Source organism: Gymnoscopelus braueri, assembly GCF_963280865.1.
Source record: "Gymnoscopelus braueri genome assembly, chromosome: 16".
In the NCBI taxonomy this organism is placed as follows: domain Eukaryota; kingdom Metazoa; phylum Chordata; class Actinopteri; order Myctophiformes; family Myctophidae; genus Gymnoscopelus; species Gymnoscopelus braueri.
The window spans coordinates 15730177-15755500 of record NC_137616.1 but is presented as its reverse complement, the minus strand read 5'-3'; the positions used below and the strand labels follow the sequence as shown (position 1 = coordinate 15755500).

Below are 25324 nucleotides of genomic sequence, written 5' to 3'. Positions count from 1 at the left end.
GTCACATCCCGTAACACTATGATGAGCCTGCAAGACATCACATACTTCCTTCCCATATGCTTCAGACACAGCACCAATGTCCACATATCTCTTTGTCTAATTTATGAAACATTTCTCAGCAGGATCAACTTTGCAAAAGGCATCCACAATCAAAATAAATATATCAGGATCTGCAGCAACAATGCTCACAACAGGTGTGTCTGATAATGATGCATGCCGAACAACTCTTGTATCTGCTTCATGATGGTTGCATTGCTCTAAGAGAAGGACAACTTCAGATGTGATCAACCAAGCATTGTCGGTTTCTGTAAATACTAGTGGGATGTCAAACCTTGATCTGACTGAGTCACTCTTGTAGTAATTAGCAAGAAAGTTAATCAGTTCTGTCTTGTTTTCACCACTATTTAGAAAGGCATTCCAATCATTGCCCTGTCGCATAGATTGACCCTTTTCTGTGATCACAATTTTCCTTCCTGCTTGGCCCCTTCTCTTTTGAGTCAAGTCTTTGATTCTGTGTTCCCGATAGGTATCCATGACTTTCACTAGTTTTGCTGCAACGTCTTTGTGGGCACGCAACATCGAAGTAGACTATCTGCATATTCACTCCATGTCTTCTTTGGGGAAACAGACTGAACAGCAGCCATGCCATCAATTATCCCCTCTGCTCTGATGGGGGCTTGTTCACCCTCTGCCTCAGCGTCTGTGATCATATGGTTCTGTTGCTTTTGATCCTTGCCTCAGGTCCTTATCTTCTGTGGAAAGGGCTAATGGTACAGAGGTCAAAGGATGCGAGTGAGCATCTCTTGCACTGGTAGATTTGCCTACTAGACTGCCGAATGCCTGCTTTTCCTCTTTCAGTATCCTCCTATAATTTCACAAACCTCTGTGGCCGTCGTGTCAGCAAAACGGTGTGCCCGTTTCTCCTCACTGGCTGGAGCAATTGATCTGAATTTGCACACAGCCATTGACCATTACGATATGAACGCAACTGCGAAGTCTGTTTCTCAATTTCATCAAATCTCAGCTGTTTATTAGCGTTTTAAAAAACACTTTCATTTACGCGCATGTACACAGAAAACATTCTTACGGATCTGTGTGTGGGCAGGGGGGCGAGGGGGGACTGGCGACGGGACGCGCGGTGGGGATGGGGGGCCGGTGCGACAGGACGCGCAATAACCCCACGTTTACAACTACTTTCGCCTGCGCACTTCACCGGGTATGGTCTAGTATTAATAACTCTTGGTGCTTTCTTTGGTTTTTATCTTTGGAGTCTGTATATGTTTGAAGAAACTAACACTATCTTACTCTTTTCTTTTCAGCCTCTCCTCTATGAACTTCAACAGCAGAGTCTCTCCTGTCTCTGTTGATTGCAACAAGCCTTTCACAACATCTTCATTTACTGCTTGGCCAGTCTTGAAGTGCCTTGCCACACCTGCTGCGAACGGATCCATGTACTTGTACATCTGGTCCACCAGGGCCTCTACTGTTTTTTCATGTTCTTTTTTAGCACCTTGGGTAGTTTCTTTGTCTTTTGAACTTGTTAATATGCTGAATTTCTATTTCAGTGCTGTCCTCACTTTGGCCATCAGATGACTGGTTTTGATGAAGGCATCTTCTGCTTTGAGTGTACTGAATCCTCCCTGCATGGGACCACCCCTGACTTTGACCTCTCTGTTCGCAGTCACTTCAGTGATGAAGTCTCTACTTTCCTGGGGAAAGTAGAGATGCTCCTCTTTCTTTTGAGATATTTGGTGTCATTTTAGTCATAGCACAAAATATTCTGTGGGTCTTGAAAGATTAGTAAAAATGCTCAAAAGCGCCGGCAGTGGCTGCAGACTTTTCTGAAAAGTCATGAGTTGAACACTATAAACATCCTTAAACATAAAATATTCATTCACTTAGCAGAAAACCACCAAAACACAAGTTGGGTGGGTGACCTTTACTACTTATTTCTGCTCATTTATGCAAATATGCAAATTATCTAATTAACTAAGCATAATTAGATTCTGAATTAGATAGGGTTTGATTTGCTGGGGGAATGGGAGGGAAATCCTCGCCTCTGCTTTTGATACCCTGCAGTCATTCATTTTTAAGCGCCAGTGGGGATAGGATTTATCCTTGCTTCTGGTCAGACTTAATTTTCCTTAGCATTTATTTACGTGCCACCATGTACTGTAAGTCAACGAGGAGACTATTATTGGAATATCAATTTCTACTAAATCATCTCGACAATAATATTGTCGGAGTAACATCATGGCAAGGTAACAACATAACCCAAAAACTCTACCTGCTTTAAGTGGCTAAGAAAATGTTCCTCCTGTTCTTTTTTACAAATCGAACCCTGACTGAAGACAAAAACAGTCTGTTAATAGTCAGGGGATATTTAAAAAATCTTGGAATAAATTCCTTACCAAAAAAAATCTTCACCAATGTGTTTGTAAAGGTGTCTAGTAACACATCTCACAAAGACTGAAATGCAGTTCCCCTAGGAGAATTTGTGACAGCTCCTGAAAGTTGGGGTACCCACCATAACCTTATGCGGGGGAAAAAATCCAAATTTAATTCTGTTTTAAGTAGCATGTGAAAAAAAAAATCCCCATAGGGAAACTGCATTTCAGTCTTTGTGAGATGTGTTACTAGACACTTTTACAAACACATTGGTGAAGATTTTTTTTGGTAAGGAATTTATTCCAAGATTGGATTTTTTTCTGATAATATCCCTCGACTATAACCCTGAGTCACAGACAAGGGCAGTCAAATGCAAGGGGGGAAGTGGGAGGAAAAGGGACGAGCGACACCCCAAACCTGCAGACCAGAACGAGCAGCCCCATTTACAATTGGTCTACATTTTAGGGCTAATGCACAACATACAATGAAAGTATTAAAAAGACTTACAGTCAAGGGAGAGAGAGCAGTATTGGATTAGAAAAGGAACAGAAAACGCCTCAATAGCTCGCCTTTAGCCCTTAAGCAAATCGTTTCTACGGATGGGGAAATAATCTTCCTTTTCACAAAGGAGAAACACCAAACCACTCCAATACCGTTTTTTGGGGATAGCGAAAATGTCAGAGAACATCAAAGGAATACGTGTCATTGCAGAAAATGACAGATGTGTCACCCACTGAGCAGAGAATAGGTTTGCGGAGGGTCCAGAGAAGGACCTCCTGCCGTCTAATTGGTCAGTTAACACTGTCAAGTATGTTCACTACAAAGTGGAGGGAGCTTTATTGCCATCCAAGTCCCAGAGGATCAGTTCCTTATCAGTAAAGGATGAGAAGCATTTCCGCCAACCTCACATCTCTCTCTGAAGTCTTGGTTATGGTGCCTTCTCCTTTAAAATAAAAGAAAAATGTATGCAAAAAAAAAAGAAGAAAATCAGACGCACCCAGTTTCTTATTCATGCCCGCTCCACCTGCTGTTATCCGTCCCTGATGTCTGGTGGGGGCTGTGAGCGTTTGATTTCGTCCTTATCTTCTGTGTCCTGTTCCCCTGAGTGCTTTAGTGCTAATGAGGCACAGGCGTCCATTGTGTGTCAGCTTTGCCGGCCTAGCCCTGCGGCCTGACCGACAGCAACCCCCCCCAGCCCCAACCCCCAGGATCAAACCCAGCAGCTTTACACATCATTAGCGTAGGGTCCAACAGCAGGGGCTGCTTCTCCAATACTCACTGAGGAGCGAGTCTTTTTCCCATTTTGACGATAGTAAGGCTTGATTTATACTTAGTGCTGTGCTGGTGTCGCGCACCTAAATTAGCAGATCTACAAGATCACACCACGTTGCAGCACAATCAAGTATAAATCTGGCAGGAAATCTTTTGTCCAGGCAGGGACTATTTTCAGCTATAGACTTTAACAGAAAATTAATCAAGTTTCAAGTCTCTGCAACTTGATTTTCGTACCACACTGAAATGAATGGAAAACATGGGCTACTTCAAAAGACCAAACAAACCACACGGTATACTTTGGTAAATGGTCGGCAGTAATGTCAAGTGTACGCAAGTCATAATCAATAAGCTGCCAATAACATGCCAGTATGATCCTTTAATCACTTAAATCCTACGTATATACTTCAGTTGACCGCAATTGGTCCCACAGGGGTCTACAGTCCTCTCCTTTTCCCCTCTACTTCAAATGTATTCACCAAAAATAGCTGATCTACAAGCTCACAACGTGTCACAAAATGATGCTTTGAGAGCTTGTAGTTCTGCCATTTTTGCCGAATGTTTGCCTATGACATGACCAGAGTAGGGAAATAAGGTTTCATATGGTTAGATGTTACACGGGACCCTGGATTAATCTTTCCACCGTAGAGACCTACTCACATTAGTTGGTGATACAGCACCATAAGCAGTCCCAGTCCACCACAGAAGAAAACGCATGCATACCTTGTTTTAGCTTTGAAAATCAACAAATAAAGAGGTCATCCTCAATGCAAACACTAGTTCAGAGAAAATTGAATTTGCAACCATTATTAATCGTTTCCTGATGTTTTTAAGTGTTGCTATTGATTGAAGTCTGGTGCACCATACTGTACGTCATGAAAAAAACACTTAAGGCAATACAGACAGAACAGAGGGCCAAGAGTTTCATGATAACATTCGACCTCTCCAAACAGACAGAAAATTGAATTTGGCACTTTAAAGAGACAGCCAAAAACCATCGATTTCCCCATTCTGGGAGAGTACTACTCAACAGAAAGCTGGGAGTAGTGGGGGGTTAGTTAAGAGAAAATAATTTAACATCAACAGATTAGTGTTAGAAGGATTCTTTCTCTTTAACCCTGACAAACACCTTTCTATACAGCAGCACACAAGTGCGAAGCGAGTAAATACATATAGGGTTGCAACTATAGATTATTCTATTGATTATGATGACACATTGTGAGCTGGTAGATCTGCTATTTTTGCTGCAGTATAAAACATACATTTCATTATGTTATTAAAACCGATTTTTATAAATCGACTGCACCAATGAGTTCCATTAACTGTTGCATCCCTACATAAACGTTTGAAGGTTTAAGGGATATTTCACTTTCAAACATGTTTGGGGTCATTTTAACATCTACTCAGGCTTTTGTGAGCACCCCAGACAGTTTTTAAATTGCTTGATTCAGCATTTAGATACACGCCCCCTTCCTATTGCCTACAAACCCATTAACATCAAACTCCATTTTAACCATGTTAGATTCATTGAAAACACATGCCCTTGGTTCAGGTGACTGATAGTGTCCTTCTAATACGTGAGGGGGACGTGTTTTTTCAATTACCATTTATTGTATTTTATGTTAAATCATTTCCCCCAAACATTATAAAAAATAAATTAAAGTAATTTAAAAAATACAGCCGCCACACGTATTAGAAGGACAACACCAGAGCCAAGGACGTGTGAATTCCATGAATCTAACATGGTTAAAATGGAGTTTGAAGTTACAAAGGGTTTGTATAGGAAGGGGGCACGTCTGATGAAATGAATATCAAATATCTGAATATTGAATCAAGCAATTTACAAAAGCTTGTGTAGATGTTAAAGTTACAAAGGGTTTGTATAGGAAGGGGGCACGTCTGATGAAATGAATATCAAATATCTGAATATTGAATCAAGCAATTTACAAAAGCTTGTGTAGATGTTAAAGGGTAAGACCACTTTAGTAGAGGTTTGGGTTGTGTAGTTACCTTGCCATGATGTAACTCCAAAGGTGGGCAAGAAATCAAAAATAATTGCTCCATTGATTAGAAATTGATAATTCAAAATATGCTCCTCATTGACTTACATTGTACGGTAAAACTGCTCTCAAAGTCACTCTTTTAGCAAATAAATGAACCCAAACATAGCTGATTCAGACAATATAGAGCATCACCAAACCCAGTACTGTTTGTTTTTTTTAATAAAAATGTCAACTTCCTGTTGATTTTACTATTTGAAGATCTGGATCCGGATCCGCCGATCCAGTCCGGGTTTTCTACTTATTAAAAATGGCAAAATCAACAGGAAGTTGACATTTTTATTTAAAAAAAAAAACAGTACTGGGTTTGGTGATGTTCTATATTGTCTGAATCAACTTTGTTTGTGTTCGTTTTTGTGCTAAAAGAGTGACTTTGAGACCAGTTTTACCGTACAATGTAAGTCAATGAGGAGCATATTTTGAATTATCAATTTCTAATCAATGGAGCAATTATTTTTTATTTCTTGCCCACCTTTGGAGTTACATCATGGCAAGGTAACTACACAACCCAAACCTCTACCAAAGTGGTCTTACCCTTTAAAATTACACAAAACATGTTTGAAAGTGAAATATCCTTTAAGGTTGTGAATCCGAAATAGCTTAAAATTTTGGATTGTATTGAGAATCACTCTTCTGTGTAATGTTGGTACTGTGTGAAATTGTTTGTAGAATGTTGGTGAACATGAAGTGTGGTCAATCTATTCTAGCCTTATTTAACTTAAAAACTGGGAAGCTATGAGTGAAATACAAAGAAATAAAAACCGCACTGAATTAATCCATCTCTAAACCAACAAGCGACTTACTCTAGAATGGAAAGTTTTCTTATCTTCGGCTAAGCAACAATGGAAGCTAGAGGGATTTAGAATATGCAATATGTTTCAGAAGGCCTCCAGTTACGCAAAGAGACAATCTTTGTGGACCACCTTGAGGGACATGGTTCCCATTAAAACTCCACTTCATGTCTTAAAACCCGCCACTGGCTAGGATGTAGGACATTTAATAAGGAGCTCTCTGCCCAATCCATGAGGCAGGACAATGAATTAAGCTCACAACAGCAATGAGACAATGTAGAAAATCTGACAGAAAACACACAAATCCTCAAAGTTCATTAGTCTCATCTTATATGCATGGCATCATTCCAGGCTGTGACTGTGCCACACGTTACGGCTCATAATTCAGCACTTGCCCTTTATCTATCATTACAACACGGTCGCTAAGATTTGACCTACACTGTAAGCAGTTGTGATTAACAGTGCCACCAATCTGCTTATACTGTGCGTATGCAGATCCATTGACACTGGCAGATCCACTGCCATCTGTCCTGGCCCTGTTATCTTTCCTTTCCTATCCCTTTCTCTACAAAACACCCCGGATTTCACATGAAGTCAAACAGACAGGAAAGAGAAGACTTGGCGATTGGGACTGATAGCAAAAGTTTTAAGATATTTGCAGATTGCACCCTTTAAACTGCTCCCATCCCAATTTTCAGCTCAAACAGAGGAAGATAATATCAAGGCTGAGTAAGAACAGTACGCCCCTCCGAAGGAGAGAGTAAGATAAGGTAAGATAAACCTTTATCAAATCCGGAGGGAAATTCAGGTAAGGGCCATTCCATTACAGCCTGTGACACCAATGTCCCCTTTGACCAAATGATAGGCACAATGCCAAACCTGCATTCAATTTGACAAGGACCACAGCTAATAATCATGAAAATACCCACCTAGAGAAGCTACATCATTTCTTCTTACAACAGAGTTCCTCAAAATCAGTGTCAGACATGCAACCCGCCGTGAAATTTTTACAACCCAAATAGAATTACAAAGATAAAAGGAACATGCACGCACAGCAGGCCAGGCATAGCCCAGTCTTTGCTTTCAGGTTGATAATAATGCTATGTATCTGCTGGAAAGGAAATGGGAACCGAAAACCCAGGTAGCTATTACTGTCAGATTAGTAAAGGCGCATACTCCCAAATGAAACATCGCAATTGCTCATCCTTTCAAAAACTGTTGACAGCATGTGTGTGTGTGTGTGTGTGTGTGTGTGTGTGTGTGTGTGTGTGGGGGGGGGGGGGGGGGGAATTATTAAGCAGCTTTCTTGTGACAGCTACACAAATAATTCTGCCTGACTAGACTACTGCATAATGGGAAAAGGAAACATTTTCTTACACTCGAATTCCGCTTGCGGAAAGGTTGTTACTCTATTGAGGGTTTCAATCCAAGATGCTATATATCCATTATGCTACCTGAACAAAATACATCACTCGATGTAGCGATTCTAAAAGAGACAATCAAACTCATAATCAGAAACCACCAAATGCGGAGGCCTAACGAATAGCTTCATCTACATATTCTAGGTTATTATTAAAGACCCAGTTAAATAAATGTGGGAAAACAATAATAATAATTCAGAGCTCATTCTCTGTGTGGCTCTGGTGAGTTTTAGAATTCCCAATAATGATGAGTGTTCGTGTGTAGGCTGCTGACTGTTTGGGCAGTGCTCCAAAAACTTGCTTCGAGATGTCAATCACAACACCATGCTCCAAGTATTGAGTGAGTCATCAAAACTTTACAAAACAAGAAGGAAAATCACTTGGAAAAGTTCTGGTGCATTCTCTCTTTTTTTGTCAGAAGACTTTAGGAAAGAAGCAACAGCCAGTCTCCAAAGTGCAACGTGTTTTGGTCACACATGTGTAAAGAATGGCTTGAGAATGGCCTGTTCAATTTCCATGGCTCCGATACGATAAAATGGCCAACATTATGCATTGCCTTTACAGCAAAAAGTGCAGCCAAAGTATAGCTGTGAACAGTGTTTTTACTCTTGGAGCTTCGACATCCAGAATGTTAACATTAAAGAAGCACAAAGTCTCAGAGAACCGCACCTGGAGCTGTTGTATGACCAGCACAGCAGCCCCGTGTGCAATCCGTGTTTCTCTCTCTCTCGCAATGTCTCCTCCATATTTCTCTCTGTCTTCCTGTCTTTCTGTAACAGACACCCAAAATGTTCAGGATGCATATAAGTTAGTCTTGGGCCCTGCAGACATACACACTCGTGGAGAATGTCAATTATTTTGAAGGGCGATAGTGTTGTCAGAGCCCGAATATGCTTTTAAGAGATAGCAACGATTCTACTTCATCTCAACTCGCCCGGTCCAAAAAATAAACATCTCTGCTAAGGAAATATTAAGCAGCTCTACTTGAGGCACGGATGGATCTGACAGATTTGAACTTTTCTGTAAGAATGAATAAATATTCAGTCTTTCTTTCTCCCTCCTTTTGGTAATCGAAGAACTTGGGGTATTTCTGTTGACTCACACTTCCAGTAACTGGAAGGAAAGCCGGGGCTTCGGGGTCACACACTGTACTCTGAGAAAATGTTGAGTCATTGAGCCCAACAAAAAATGACCGGTACTGTCAAAAAGTGTCAGTCAAACGTACGGTACGCCATTAGTACTATCCTGGTCAGGTGCCAGTTCTGTACTCTGCACATCTCATTTTTACAGGAAATTAAAGTGCCAACATGTAAAATTCTGAAATTGATGCAAGTTCATGAAATATTCACGAAAGTGGTGAACATTTTCCAACATTAACCGAGAAACGTTGGTAGCAGACGAGAGGAATACTAAAGCCTATTCCCATTCAACGCTACCCTCTGGCAGAGCAAGTGCAATGAGACGAGACCACTCAAAGTGACGGGCAAGAATGGCTGCCTTGTTGCATAACTTATTCCACTTGAACCCCATGTTGCATAACTTATTCCACTTGAACCCCATTCCCACTCACTTGAAATGCCTGCAATTTAATGGTATATACCGATTTTGAATGTGGTATTATATGACGTACCATCAATATCACATCACCCAAACTTGTCAGAATACATGCATAGTTATCCCGTTACAAGAGTGAAGGAAAAGCGTTTAACGGTATGACGTCATGACGGTGCTTATGCAAGAGATGTTACTTTTATGAACCAACTCTTATTCTATGAACAAAATGCGTCATAGAAATAATGTTGGGGAGAACGTGTGTGAGTATGTGTGCACGCGCGAGCCAAGGCTCACTCATTTCAGTATGTTGTGTTGGGGGGGAGAGAGAGAAAGAGAGAGAGAGATGAATCAAATTATATTTAAGTTAAATTAGCTGGTCTGCCAGTCTGCAGATGCTTTCTGTTCGATAATCTGTGACGATCATTTCTTTAAAGGTTTCATGACATTCAGTTTTACCACACATTAAAAGTCTTTGTCATGGTCCTTCAAACTTGTATAAAAATTCCACTCCAGTGATCCATGGCAGGTGTTTTTCTCTCGAATTTCTAAAGCCTTTTCAACTGCAATGAAAAAATTAATCTTTGCCTGCGGGTGTCGCTGTTGAGGGATTTTGCCTGTCAATCATCACCTCTGCTCCGCCCCCCCCCCCAAGGAAAGGATAGGGGAGGGGAGGCGAGGAGGAAAGTGGGCGGGATTAATGGCCTATGACTTCACACTCCAAGGGCCAAGCACAGATTACTTTTCAGCCTAATTACGGTATTCAGAAAACCCCAGACTACAGAAAATCCACTGAATGTTCAAAGTTCAGATTTTTTGGGTGTAATTGAGGTCATAAAACCCCCCCCAAAAAAGTGAAAATGAATGTCATAGAACCTTTAAGAAGGGAAATCTAGGAATGACACTTGGAGAGCCTATGCTGGCAATTTAGATTTTTTTTACCCAGCATTGGACTGGTACTACAGTGGAAAAGGCTATTTTGTTACAGAGGGTTAAACAGAGGGGGCCTGGTTATGTCAGTTGAGCCATTGCGTAATTACCACCATCCCAACTCCTCCTAAGTATAACGCTGCTGACTCAGAACAATTAAAACAATTAAAAAACCTGCAGGAACTATAGAAACAATGTTGGTATTCATCTCATGGCTCTGACTAGTAAGACCTGGACAAACCTCTCGTACATTCCCGTACATTCACACATGGCCTGTGCTTTGTGAATATCCATAGGGTAGAGACATAAAGAGACGTGAAGCCAACCTCTATTCACATTGAAGAAAAAGGAAGGAGGATTTGACATCTCAAGGCTTTAATAAATGGGAAAATGAAACGGCGAGGGACCCACCGTGTTCCGTCAGCCTTCCAGCTGACCTTGTAGGGATTCTGCTCCAAAAAACGGAGGTTCCTCCTGTCCATGGACACCGGCTGAGCGCCAGGAAAACCAGACCTGGAAAACACAGGATTGGGCAAACTTACACACACAAACATTTTCGTTTGCCGATTTATTTATATATTTTTTGTTTTCTTTCAGAACCATAAGGGCAGATTTTCCAAGAGTCCATCAGTTTCTGATATTACGGAGAACAACCTGTTAATGAGTACCTGCTTTTTGTCTACTTTATGCCATTCTGAAAATAATGGCCATTTTGAGCGATTACTTTCAGTTGTTTTGTGGGGACAGGTGGACCTAATTAAATAGTCACAAGTATATATGCACACAAAGAAGAAATGCTCCAGGTGGAAACAGTGGGGACTCAAATTTAATGGCGTTCTCTGTGTTCTGACAAGGAGACAGTATAGATTCTACACAATATCATTAAAATGGCTCCAGCAGCATAGCTGTCACAGGGAAAAAAGAAAGATCTATTCTCAACTCCAGTGCCTGTCTTATAAGTGTGATGATCTAAAAACGGAGTGGTTCAGTAAGCATGAGTCACTCGCAACACAATACTGTGCGCCCACGTACACTCACACACACGCATATGTGCGGCATGAGAAAGCAGCGAGGTGCCTTACTTTTCCCATTCGGCGAACTGCTGACACTTGCTTTGACATTCTCCCAGTTTGGGTTGTGTGGTGAGCTGTGTGACGCCTTTCACAGTGACGCCCTCCAGGAACACGGCACCCTAGGAGACGGGACGGGGGGACAAAGAAGAGGAAAAACATTAATCAAGACATCTGCTTAAGTTGGCAGGATTTCAGGCAACAGTTGCACAGCCTCCTACACAGTATATCTTCTCCGTACAGGTGAAGCTTTCCCAAACAGCTGTATGCAAAAAGCACAGGACTCCTTGCTTTGGACGGGGGGAGACGGCATCGAACTGGCTTGCCTGGTGGCCTTCCCCCAACTTCTAGTGCTGCTACTTCTCCACCATTTCTCCACTACTTCTCCATTATATTGCCGGAAGTGCAGAAACTGCATAACTTAAAAATCCACACCTCCGGCTCTAGCCCTGACGTTCTGCAAAAATAGCGCCACCTGTCAGTAGGGAGTGTTGGGCTGGAGGAGTAGGGCGAAGACTCTACGTCCTCCCGGTGGGGGCTCCTCACTGGTAGGTGAGTCAGTAGGATACGACAGCAGTGACAACACAGAAACGTTTGTGGGGAGGAAAGAATTGGCATAATGACTAAATTGGGGAGAAAAAATGTAATATAATAAAAACAACAGACACATATTCCTGTTTCAGCTCTCTCTCCCTCACTGCAGTCTCCTCGCTCAATTCAGCCTGTGTACAGCAGGCTTTCAACTCAGCCAGTGTTCCTCTACTCCTCAGAGGTCAGCTATTGACTGCTCAATCTATTATTAACACATTCCATGCCAGAGTTTAATCTCATAATGTACTCACCAGTGCCAGCGTTTTATTGTTGTTTTTTAGTTTTTTTCATGTCGCCACAGACCTCGCTAAATAAGTTAAAAGTGCGCGTTCATTTGGTTCTAAACACACAGCGGATCCGTGAGAAACGGCGAGCGAAAACAGTTTCCAAATCCGTGCCGCCATCTTGAAGCTACAGCCGATGAACGGTAAACAGTGATCAGCGAGGAGAAAAACAACAACCAGAGAAAATCGAGTTTTAAACAGGATCCCAGACAGGAAGCGGATACGATCGAAAAAACCGGAACCCGAATAATTCCGTTTCTGACCGGAAACCGGAAACTGAAATGGATCAAAAAAATTCGGAAAGTGCACCTGGGGCACTTAACATGGGAATCGGCGGTTCGCGTAGATCTACGCGACTGGCACGCTGCGGCTTTAAATAGGTTCGCGTAGATCTACGCGACTGGCATGCAATGTGTTAAGAACCGCAGCCAAGCATTTTTTTTGTTTTGTTAACTTCAGAAGAATCATATTATTCGCCCTTCAAAGTATTTCTTCTGATGACTCGCACTAAATCGTCTCCCCCATGGCCAGAACCTGCCAGACTTCAGTTGGAGATGGGCCTCACCAAGGCTTGTGGGGGTCTTTCATGTTGTAGAAGCACTACACCCTGCAGGACAGAGCTGATTTTCCCTCCTTAGGCTCTAGTCTGCTGCATCAAACACGTCTAACCCACCCAAGTGGCTGAGATTCATCATTCCTAGTAGGATACTTGCAATTACATTACATTTTAATGATGACTCATTCCAACTGTTTCTATGTGTGCTTCATGTGTAGGTGGCTTCATTTGAATAAGGTTAGGGATTTTATATTCTAGTGCCACATCTTTTTACACTAACTTCCTGCAATGTTACATGATTAAGACTGAAGATTCTGCCACTTTTTTGCACTTATTAGCCTTGCAAAGAGCTTCAGCTAAGTAAAAATGTAAATTTAAATAGCAGAAGTACACATTATGGCGAATGGCAGAAAGAGTCAACACTTCTAATTCCACCACACTCACTTGGTGGCATTGATGAAATCTAAAAAACTAAAAGCAGTGGAAGAAGACTTGTTCCTAATGAGAGAGATTACTTTTTCGCCTGCAGCTGGAGAAACATAGCAGAGAAAGTGATGGCTGAATGTTGTAAAAATTCACCGGGCGCGTCCTACATGACTGAACACGGGAAGCGTATCATTTAGTGGAGAAAGCCTACTGCTGGGCTCTGCATCAACTTTCCCAGTGTGAGACCCAGAGTCATGCGGAGCCCGGAGGCCTCGTGGATAAGGTCTCTTCCCTACTTAACCACATGAACCCTGGCATTCCCAAAATAGGCGAACAGCAGTGGCGGAGCGTCCGGGGAGGCCAGGGAGGCGGCCGCCTCCGGGCCCGCGACCCAGGAGGGCCCGGGCCGTCAGATAATAAATCGGTAAAATCAGGCAAAAATAAGAATTAAACAACATAACCCTAACCTAACCCTAAAACCGAAATAAAGTGACAAAAAGCCCCCCAAAAAGTGACCGAATCCGCCGAAAACCCGCAAAATTTTGCACACGCGGGATGTGCACCCACGCACGCGCGTGATCAGGGGGGGCCTGATCACTGTGCCGTGCCTCCCGGCCCGTCTTTGAGTTGTTCCGCCACTGGTGAACAGTCTGCGAAAATAGCAGATCAAGCTCACGACACGTTGTGAGCTTGTCGATCGGCTATTTTCGGCAAAGAGATTTGGTGTAGAGGGGAAAAAAGGTGGGGGCCCAAGTATAGATCAACGAAGTATATAGGCTTTAAGTGGGAGGAAGAACTCTCTCTCTATCTCTCTCTCTCACCAGCTTTAATCTCTCTTTCCTCCGTTTGCCGGGTGCCGACCCAGAGGAGCTGGGGCCAGACTCCTGGCCAATCACGTTGCCGTCGTCATCCTCGTCCTGCTCGTCGTCGTCGTCAAAACACCACTCTGGCAGCGCGGGGGCAGGGGGAGCGTCCTCCACATCACCATAGCGACGGAACAGCTCTTTAAGGTAGTCTCCCTTGTAGATCCCTGGGGCACGGGACTGGCCGAAGGCAGCTACAGCCGCCTCGACACTGACAAGAAAGAAGAATCATGCAATCTAAGAATAAGCTCAGCTATTTTCGCCATTTTTGAAATGGGGCTTGGATGTTTAAAGAAATTACTTTATTTTTTTTACCAAATGGCACCAAGAGGTATGCCGACTGTATGTTATCGTCGTTTAATTATATACACTAGTACACTAAAGAGTTCAGCCTGTACCTGCAGCACTGTTTATGGATAGCTGTATCTTTTTTGGAATTGACAGCTCATATTACTGGAGAAATACAGCCTGGGAGTCTGTGTTTGTGCTCTGAATACTACACAGTAAATTCCTCTGTGTTCATTTATCCATTTGTAAACCTGAGTGTACAAATGACACCAAATTAGATTGAATACATGGCAGGCTAGTAAGCCACACAGCTGAAGCAAATAAAATTAATAACGTGTTAGATTTAGGTGTGCACAGATCTATGGGTGTGCCAATGTGCAAGCTTAGGCAGTATTGACACCGAAATCTAACACACCCATTATTAATTGTAGTAGCTGCAGCCGTGTTGCTTACATCACTATAAGGCCAGTTTCATGCTGTGTTTTTTAAACCTGAACTGGAATAGACTAAATCAGCCTAGGGTTTCATCGCACTTTAAAGATGCTGCAGTACTTCCCAGACTCCCTCTGCTGTTCCACCTCTGCCTTAAGACTACACCGCTGCTGTAAATTATTCAGCACCCCTGGCGTCTCTAGCTCAGGGTTCTGTCTCCACTAAACCAGCGAAACTCTTCCTGAAGCGTGACTTTATCTGTAGTGACAGCGTCACACATCAAGCCATTGCACATATATAGAACGCATCGACAGGGGCCGATGGGCCACAGCCTTCACGGCAAAGCGGTGCCCGACCTTCGGGGGGAGGGGGGGGTGGCAGAGGAATGATGTAAGCAGCTGAGAGAGAGCCCACACAGTGTGGTTCATGTTGTAGTGCATCAGTGTTGTTCTGACATGGGCTGAGGAAAATTGAGGAACAAATGCGCCCTCCTGAGGCCAGCAATCCCAGCACGGGACTAATCCAGGGGCGTGACGTTAGTTACCTCCAGTCCATCTTCTCTACCAGGTATGCGCACACCAGAAAGCCTGTCCGGTTGAAGCCGTGCGTGCAGTGGACACCTTGGAAGAGAACAAGGAGTCACGCGTCAAAACACAATACCATTTTGCATGCAAACACATTCAACTTCAGCAGACGCCCTCGTCTAAGGCGACTTTTTTGCCTCGGCAAAATTACATCGCTACCATATGTGTTATCCTCCCTCTGCCTTCAATTCATCCTGTTAATTAATGCAAATTGCAAAGATGGCACGATTATTTCAATAGCCCCAGTAAATTTTGCATAAACCTATCCAGTTCAATGCACTCCCTTTAGAAAATCAATAACATGAGATGCAGTGAGGCAGAAGTCCGTGGGGTGTAGGAAACGTGCCCCTGTCAGACCGTCAGTTAGTAGCCTCCCAAGCAGCCCTTGTTCATCTACAGATCTGGCACCAGCCTGTAGACACAGTGAGACCCAACGAATGATGGAACCCTGGGGAATGTATGGACAGGAGGAGCAGCACATACTGTAGCAATCTGGTGCAAAACAGTAAACGATTATCTAAATTAATACAGATTTTAGGGGGGAAATGGGTTTTTTCTTATAGCAGCTGAACTAGCTCAAAACGCATCGCATTTTATGTTGTTGTGCGACACTGTATGATAGTATATAAAACAGGGCACAAACAAAATGTGTTTTGACTCCACCACTCTTTGAAACAAAGTGAGACATTAGACAGGTATTTTGTAGAATGTCTGACAGGTCAAAGATAAAAGAAACACCCCTTGACTCTCACTCTTCCCCTACAGCTATCAGGCAGAGGGAGGATAAGGGACGCTAATGAAGATGGAGCCAAATAGTCGAGAGATGGAGGTGATCAGATTTATGAGCATGGCTGTCTAATTTGGTCTCGTGCAGAGAGACAACAAATAACAAACCTCAGGTGGCTGGGGAGAGGGCAAAGCTAAAATTACATTCATGTATTCTGCTGTGAGGCGTAAACAACTTAATTTGCAACATTACGTAGAGCAATAGTCCGCGGGCAACAGTGGCTCTGGGCTCAGTTTCAACGGGCCATAATGGTGGATTAGAGAGCTCTCTGCTGTCCTGAGTATGAAAGCGCAACTCTAACGGCCGTGTCGGATTAGTCGTGTCCCCAAGGCTGGCCTAAGGCACTATGTGCCACCAAACACCACAATCGACAATTTGTTCAGATTTCACACACATCTAAAAATGTATTACAAGATGCAGTGTGGGGGGAAATGGTTAACTTACAATTTGAGAAATTAGCTTTAACTAGATTCAAATTCATATGAGAGCAGTGAAATGTATAATCATTTTATAAAGCCATTAACTCTTGGAGGAAAAGCATCGTCTACATGGGTTTTTGTCCACAGCCATCAGGAGGATTCATTTTCAGCATAATCAATCACAACAATGGACCATTCCTCAATTATTCCCAATTTCAATGTCAATTATGTGACCGGTAAAACCATTCACAATTTAATTAATTTTTATTTGTTTAACGTGCAATTGATAATCTCAACAGTGTAATAAACTGTTATTAAGCAGCAGTCTTTCAACTGCACCTCTGATTAGACACAAGGTTTCTGGGGCATTAGCATTCACACAGAGTATGGACTGGAAGCCAGTATACTCAAGGCTGAGTAAGCTGCTCAAAAACAAAACAAGAAAAGCAACATTCAATGTAAATGAGTTATTGCTCAGGCAACAATATTCTGGCAGACAGCCTTAAATTATTTACACAAGGCATTTTCTCATTTACATAGCCAGTGTTTGAGGAGATTTAAAAAAAAATTATCTTTCAAACATTCACTCGTCTGTAACAGAGCAGAACATGGAATTCACTCATGTCAGGTGTCCTTTTTGTGTCTACAAAACAATTAGTCAAAGCAAAAATGTATTTACCAATTTTGCTGTGTAATATTGACCCAATCCCTTGAGTTTAGTGAAGAGTAGAATAGCTCAACATTTGACCATTGTTTAATTCAAGTAACTGTTTTCCTCTTATTCTATGTGGAAAATTGGCAAAAATAAAAAGTAAAATTTAAAAATGTAATTTGGTCGTAAAGCATTGGTCTTTGAAGTAGATCCATAAATAATAGAACAATAGCCCGTACCTGCACAATATTAATCAATACGGGTGCCTCCCTAACACCATTGAATGCCTTCAAGTTCAATAAAATTACTCAAAATTACAATGTCAAACGTCCATCCTTCACTAGTCTTCCCCTTATTTTTATTTTGAAACTTCACTAGAGCCCCTTGAGATGCAGCATCAATGAATATAATCAAAGGGTAAGAAATCACAGGTACAAACCTGCTACTTGGGAGAATAGTATTGAGGCAATGTTATGTAGCAAAGAGAACCTAACCTTCTAGCTCCCTCTAGTGTATCTCAAACTCAATGACATGATAGGGAGTGCAATAAACATTCCTAGGGTAACAATACCAATTCTACCTCTAATCACTCCAGGCCATCAGCCCCACTTAAAATCCACAGTCCTATCAACCTTTCTAGTCTTGTAAAACCAATTGTACAATTTAGCTGCAATGACTTGCTTTTGTTTGTGCCATTTGGAAATCCAATTGATTATACTACACTCCAAATGCCTGGCTATGGCTGTCTTACCAATTAATTCGGTTGGATTTTTCTCCATGAAGTGGTCACACAACCTGATGAACTGATCGGTTGTCTCTGCTGAAGGACTCTCCCCGTGCCTAAAGAAAATTAGATGGCATTTTAATTACACAAATCATATATTGTATGTTGACAAAACACCTCTATTTCACACTGAACAATATACTGAAGACAAATATTGAATTGTAGCAATCATTTGAGTCACATGAGTGAACTAATTCATACCCTTTACATTGAAGCTTCATATATTTTATGCCTTCCTTTTCGATGTCGCTGCGGTCATAAAAGCGAGTCGTGTTTGTTAAGTCAATGAGCAAGCCCATTTTTACCTATAAGAGAGAGACACCAAATGACCAAAAAAAAGAGTTAAGTGTAACAAGGCTTTATTTTTTGTTTCACAATAGCAGAATTACACATCAAATATCATTAAAATTGCTTACCTTAAGACTTTTTAAATAATTTGATAACATGCTTGGATGGAACCTGTTCTCTTCTGGAACTTTGTTGTCATAATTTGGACCCAACATTGTTTTCATCGGCAGGAATTTACCTAGAAAGGAATGGATGAACACACAGTGGGACAGTGATTATATGAGGGACCCTCCAAGACCAGGTTGCTCACCCAAGGGCGTCCCTGTCCTTGCAAGGTGAGCTATAGGTGAACTTCTTTTTTTTATTGGCCAAAACAGAATACCTGGTGCTGGAAATAAAGAGCTACATAGTTTACAGTTGGTAAATGCAATGTCAGATGTGCAACAATGCAATCCTTCCGCGCAGAGTGAAGGAATTCCATTATCCCTGCTTTTGTAAGTAGAGTAGTGCTGTGAGACCTGGCTTGATATGGTCGATGTTTACAATATTTTCTGCAAAATAAATTTGCTGTGTTGAATTTGACCCAATATCTGTGGCCTGTCAATTACCTGGCTGACCTGTTTGATCTACACAGCTAGTCTACTCCTGTTCCCAGCACATTACAATGGCACCATCTGACATTGCATTTAACTTAACAACTGGCTGTTACAAAGTGGTCAAACCCACTGTCTTATATCATCAATTACAGCGATGGAGGGTCTGAATTCCTGAGTTATCATGTCTGGGTTTTGCCAGAGAAAAACTCAATTGTCTCATTGTCTGGCTACAGAGACAACTCCACATCTCATCACTGATGACATTCCATAAACCCCTAGATTAGCCTTGGAACGAAACCGCTTTAACCCGGTTTATACTTTCGTACGATGTTGAGCAGCATAAACAGCCGATCTACAATGCAAAACATTGTGACCCCATCATGACGGAGCATCAATTAAGCATTTGAACTTGATGTAAGTGCTTAAAGGTAGGGTAAGTGATATTTTTTGGTTAAAACAAAAAGTATTTTGTTAAAAGGTTAAAATACTATATTCTGATAGTAATCATTGCTATAGAGTGTTTGTTCAGTAACAGATGTCTCCCTGTCTCTCCAGCTCTTTAATAAACAGAAAATACATTTTTCGGTAGGTGTCAAAATCTCAGCCAATCAGGAGAAAGTACCCATTTTTAAGCTTAATTTGTATAGTGTTCCAGTTAAAAATTTGTCTGCTCATTTCTTAGTGTCATCACTTCCAATTTCACTTGTTTAATCTGTATCCTGATTGAGTTCTCTGTCCTGGTTGGATAAAATTGGAAATGAAACTACAAAAAAAAACAAAAAAAACTACAAAATACATTTTCTGTTTTATAAAGAGCTGGAGAGACATGGAGACTCTTTATATGGACAGGACACTCTATAGTAACGAGCTCTATCAGAACATAGACCCATTTTGCAATTATTTGAATAATTGCAAATCACTTACCCTACCTTTAACATTCACAAATAAGTTAAATGAGAAACTCATATCATTGTAAGACTAATAAACTCGACTAATAAACTCTTTATTAACCCATTAAGACCAGAGGCCGATTCTACAACTGCATTCTAAATCAGTAGTCCTCAAACTCAAGACTTTTCAAAAATGTTCAAAAATAGCAGATATACTGTGAGCTTGTATATCTGCTATTTTTGAATAGCCAATGCTAAAATAACACAGATGCTTTCCCTGTTTTAACAGGTTAAATATAATACTTAGCTCAGTTTTATTAGCCTACAAAGCACAACAGAAATGGCTTTTTTGTGCCGTTTGTTGTGACTAACTCTGTATATGGCTTAAGAACTAAATAAAACTATTAATTCATTCATGTTGTGAGGACATGTGAAAATCTGATCGAACATTTCCCAATGCGTTGTGTTGAGAGCTTATGCTGGAAAACCACTGCCAGTGCACGTAAAATACATCACAAATGTTTCATTTTACATTTTACTGATGGCAATATTTTACAGTATAAGCTGTAAAATCTCACAATACTCACAATATACAGATATGATTGATGTTAGAATATCTGCCACTTTCCCCTTTAATTTTCCACCATGTTTGAATGGCTATTTAATATAACAGTACATTTCTTTAAGAATATTTTCAGTTGCATTTTGTTGAAGTATTGCAGTGGGAGTGGACTTGCAATATTTAAACCTGGGGCAAATCCAGCAGTACATCAGATGTATAGTTACTTAAATAGCAGTCAGATATCAATGAACCAAACAAAGCCTACGTAAAAAAATTGTGACCACACACACAGGGGGAAGAGCAATTTTAGACCAATCTCTTGACATTTTCAAAATCCATTCTTTCTCAGATGTAAATATCACTATGCCTCTGATAGGTAACATGACAAAGTAAACAAATTCCAAATTTCGTTTTTCTACGTTTTACGGGTGTCTATTTAGACATCATTACACTGTTATTTACAGTTCTTATGTCTTATGTCTATATCTTACATGTCTTATGTTCCTTACAACATCTACTCAGTTTCCTGAAAAGTGGCTCATGCTAGTGATGTGTTCTGCCAATAACAAAAGTCACATTAGAAATGAACCCCCCCATAAAGCCACAATTTGCGTAACATGAGAGCTATCATTATAATACAAGTTCACAAAGTCTCAGCTCCTCCTTTTAGTAGGGGGTACTAAGCACAAAAAATGGCCAAATCGTTACGCGGCGGATAAAAGCACCAAATTTGGTACACGCACTCTTTAGGATGTATCTCATCATCTCAGAAGGGGTGCCCAAAAATTTGGACCCATTAAAGGGTTTTTTAAAGGAAAAATCAAAAATGGCCGCCAGAAATGACCCATGATTCCTAAAAGTTGATATAATTCTGACATTTTGGCTGATTGTGCTAAATATAACTTTTACATTTATAGTAAATAGACTGATATCAAAGGATTTGGCAAAAATAACCCATGAAAAATGTCTTAAATATTTTGTAAACAACTCTAAATGCCCCAAATTGTCTTAAAAACCACTCTGAATAAGATGACCTTCCACATTAATCCTTTTCTAAGTGATATATTGTCAATGCCAAATATACTTAATTGTTTTCTAAAACTTTTAAAAGACCCTATGAATGATTACCAATACATAATATATTGTACAAATCTTCATATGACCAGAGATCAAGCCCTCTATTGGGGCACAACTCCATAGCGTTTTAATGCCCCAAAAATGTAGGAGAGTGTGGGAGCAGACAGGTTCTCGTGCTTGGAGTGTGGGAGCAGACAGGTTCTCGTGCTTGAAATTAAACAAAGTTGCAACCTTGTGCGGGAAAGCAGAAGATCAAAGACACACACACCAGTACCCCCCCCCCCCCTTAAAAACGGTCTGGGGGGCTCACAAAAGCCTGAGTAGACGATAAAATGACCCAAAGTTTTTTTGAAAGTGAAATATCCCTTTAACATGTTGTCCCTGCTACCTGCATGTCACACAGTTAACATGTTGTCCCTGCTACCTTCATGTCACACAACAGTTAACATGTTGTCCCTGCTACCTGCATGTCACACAACAGTTAAGATGTTGTCCCTGTTACCTGTATGTCACACAACAGTTAAGATGTTGTCCCTGTTACCTGTATGTCACACAACAGTTAAGATGTTGTCCCTGTTACCTGCATGTCACACAACAGTTAAGATGTTGTCCCTGTTACCTGCATGTCACACAACAGTTAAGATGTTGTCCCTGTTACCTGTATGTCACACAACAGTTAAGATGTTGTCCCTGCTACCTGTATGTCACACAACAGTTAAGATGTTGTCCCTGCTACCTGCATGTCACACAACAGTTAAGATGTTGTCCCTGCTACCTGTATGTCACACAACAGTTAAGATGTTGTCCCTGTTACCTGTATGTCACACAACAGTTAAGATGTTGTCCCTGCTACCTTCATGTCACACAACAGTTAACATGTTGTCCCTGCTACCTGCATGTCACACAACAGTTAAGATGTTGTCCCTGTTACCTGTATGTCACACAACAGTTAAGATGTTGTCCCTGTTACCTGCATGTCACACAACAGTTAAGATGTTGTCCCTGTTATCTGTATGTCACACAACAGTTAAGATGTTGTCCCTGCTACCTTCATGTCACACAACAGTTAACATGTTGTCCCTGCTACCTGCATGTCACACAACAGTTAAGATGTTGTCCCTGTTACCTGTATGTCACACAACAGTTAAGATGTTGTCCCTGTTACCTGCATGTCACACAACAGTTAACATGTTGTCCCTGCTACCTGTATGTCACGCAACAGTTAAGATGTTGTCCCTGCTACCACTAAGTGACTGTCACTTCCTGTCACTTCCTGTTTCAGATTATTTTGGGCACCCCTTCTAGGATGTGTTAGGATGACCCAAGGGACATATGTGCCAAATTGTATGCTTTTTGGAGATTCTATAGGCTTTTTGAGTCAATCGCCAACACTGTAGGTGGCCATTTTCAATTTTGTCAATAACTCACTTCCTGTTGAAGACTTTTTTGGGCACCCCTTCTAGGATGTCTTAGGATGACCCAAGGGACATGTGTGACACATTTTATACTTTTTGGAGATTCTTTAGTTGTCTTTTGAGTCAATCGACAACACTAGGCGGCCATTTTCAATTTGGTCAATAACTCACTTCCTGTTTCAGATTTTTTTGGGCACCCCTTCTAGGATGTCATAGGATGACCCAAGGGACATGTGTGCCACATTTTATGCTTTTTGGAGATTATTTTGGTGTCTTTTGAGTCAACGGTCAACAGTTTAGGTGGCCATTTTGGATTTTGTCCATAACTCACTTCCTGTTTAAGATTTTTTTGGGCACCCCTTCTAGGATGTTTTAGGATGACCCAAGGGACATCTGTATCAAATTTCATGCTTTTATCCGCCGCGTAACGATTTTTCACTTAGTACCCCCTACTATTTCACTGCCTTTAAACTCTGTCTCAATCATCATCATCATCATCATCATCATCCAACCAACCCAGTCACATGGGTTGGCTTTAACCAATGGAGCTTGAGAGAGGGAGTGACCCAAGACAAAACATTGTGCAGAGTGCAGACTGAACCTTAGTAGCGCCAGAAATGATTTCAAATCGAGGCTGTAGATAGTCACTCATTTACATTCCAGTTAAGAATGAACACTGTGCGACATCTTTTGCAAAGGCTCGTTCATGACAGTGTGCTAACTGAAACGAAAGTAAATTAGCTCGTTGTAATTGCATATCCTCGACCTGTATTTTGATCAGCCTGACCCCCACTTTTTTTGATTGATTGATTACTTTATTAACAGTTTGCCAAAAAAAAAAGCACAGAGGTACAGTTCCATACGAAAGGATGCTAAAAGGATAAACCCAAGAAAGCACTATGCCTTGTTTCCATTGGGGTCCTGTGCATTCAATTAATCGAAACATTTAATGACATTTTAAAGACAAGACTTTAAAATATGTTCATCAAATATATCCAGGCGTAAGGTCAAAAGCTACACCTACACACCACGAACGAACCATTACAAACTGGGATGAGTCTACACTCTACAACTATGAATCTAGCCGGCTTATCATTGAGGTGATCCCTAACATCATCAACCTCTCATCATTGTTGTCGTTTTTACCTTAAACATATTAACGTCCCCTGGTTTAAATAAACCAATCTAATTAAGTTAGTAACGTTAGTTTGGCGTTATGCTGCTTGTTTTTCCCATAAAAACACATCCTGGGGCTGTTGACAGCCTTTAAACTGGGTTTGTTTTGACACGTGATCCTACAGGGCTAACTCAGATGCTGCTAACACCAACAAGCTAAAGAAGTGTGAGCAGGGGGGAAAGAAAGCTCCCAATAAACAAAGACCTTCTCTTAAATTAATAAAAGAACCCTTTCTGCTTTAATTACACGTCCAAATAATTCAACAACAACACACTGGTAACTCAAACAAACGCAGGTTAATTACAACGACGTTTATAACGGCTGGCGGTGGCGCAGCAGCACAGTGTGAAGTGAAGCCTCAGCATCAGCCTTCTAACGAAAATAGCAGATCCACAAGCTCACAACGCGTCGCGGACGAGCTTGTGGATCTCCTGTTTTCGACGCGACGCACGCCGTGTGTGACGACGTTTTAAAGTAAATGATTCAGTCCCAGAGTCTCCATCAGACACACAAACATGTTAGCTATTTCCAGCAGCCAAGCTAATGTTTAGGTTCCTCCTCCACTCCTTCTTCTTACCTGCCACAGGCTGGCCCCGTCGGGGACAATTCCTCCACCGAGGTGGGGGTCCGGTGTGTGACATTGTTATGGAAGAAAGAAGGGGTCCCACAGAATGTCACCAGAAAGAAGAATCGTCTCCTCTTCTTCTCACGGTGGACACATCAGACCCACACAGTGTGGTGTCGTTATAATGCGACGCGTCGAGGCCCTGGCTGTACAGACCCTCAATGAACTTACTTTTACCTGGCCGCCAAATTTAATTTAATTTAAAAAAAAATGTTTTGCGAGCTTTTTCACGCGTGTCGTAGAAATGGTTACTCTATTAAAAATAGTTATTTTTCCGCTCTCTCTCTCTCTCTGTCTCTCTCTGTGTGTCCAGAAGTTGTGTTGTTAACGGTGCCTAAGCTTAGCCAACGGTTAACTGGTAGTTCATTCATGAGCACAGCTAGCTAGGCTACTTGCTTGCTTGCTTCAGCTTGCTTGCTTTGCTAACTTGTCTTCTTCTTGACTGTTGACAAACGTTCAGCACAATGGAGCCTTGCCCGATTCGTCACTGCCATCTAGCGGGCGAAGCATATATAGATATAGTTAAAATATATTCATATTTTTCC

At 41.5% G+C, this 25324-nt stretch overlaps 1 protein-coding gene across 1 annotated transcript in view; it reads right to left on the bottom strand.

Annotated features, from left to right (window-relative positions):
- The window catches only part of rngtt (RNA guanylyltransferase and 5'-phosphatase), a 104579-nt gene extending 79397 nt beyond the window's left edge, over positions 1-25182 (bottom strand). Inside the window, exons 1-8 of the mRNA XM_080453328.1 lie at positions 24732-25182; positions 18566-18675; positions 18351-18454; positions 18117-18205; positions 15468-15543; positions 14162-14414; positions 11496-11605; positions 10825-10926 (exon numbers count right to left, since the gene is read on the bottom strand). Coding sequence (XP_080309454.1) covers positions 10825-10926; positions 11496-11605; positions 14162-14414; positions 15468-15543; positions 18117-18205; positions 18351-18454; positions 18566-18675; positions 24732-24795 — 908 coding nt within the window. The 5' untranslated portion in view covers positions 24796-25182. The remainder of the gene's footprint in view (positions 1-10824; positions 10927-11495; positions 11606-14161; positions 14415-15467; positions 15544-18116; positions 18206-18350; positions 18455-18565; positions 18676-24731) is intronic.
- Positions 25183-25324: the final 142 nt, after the last annotated feature.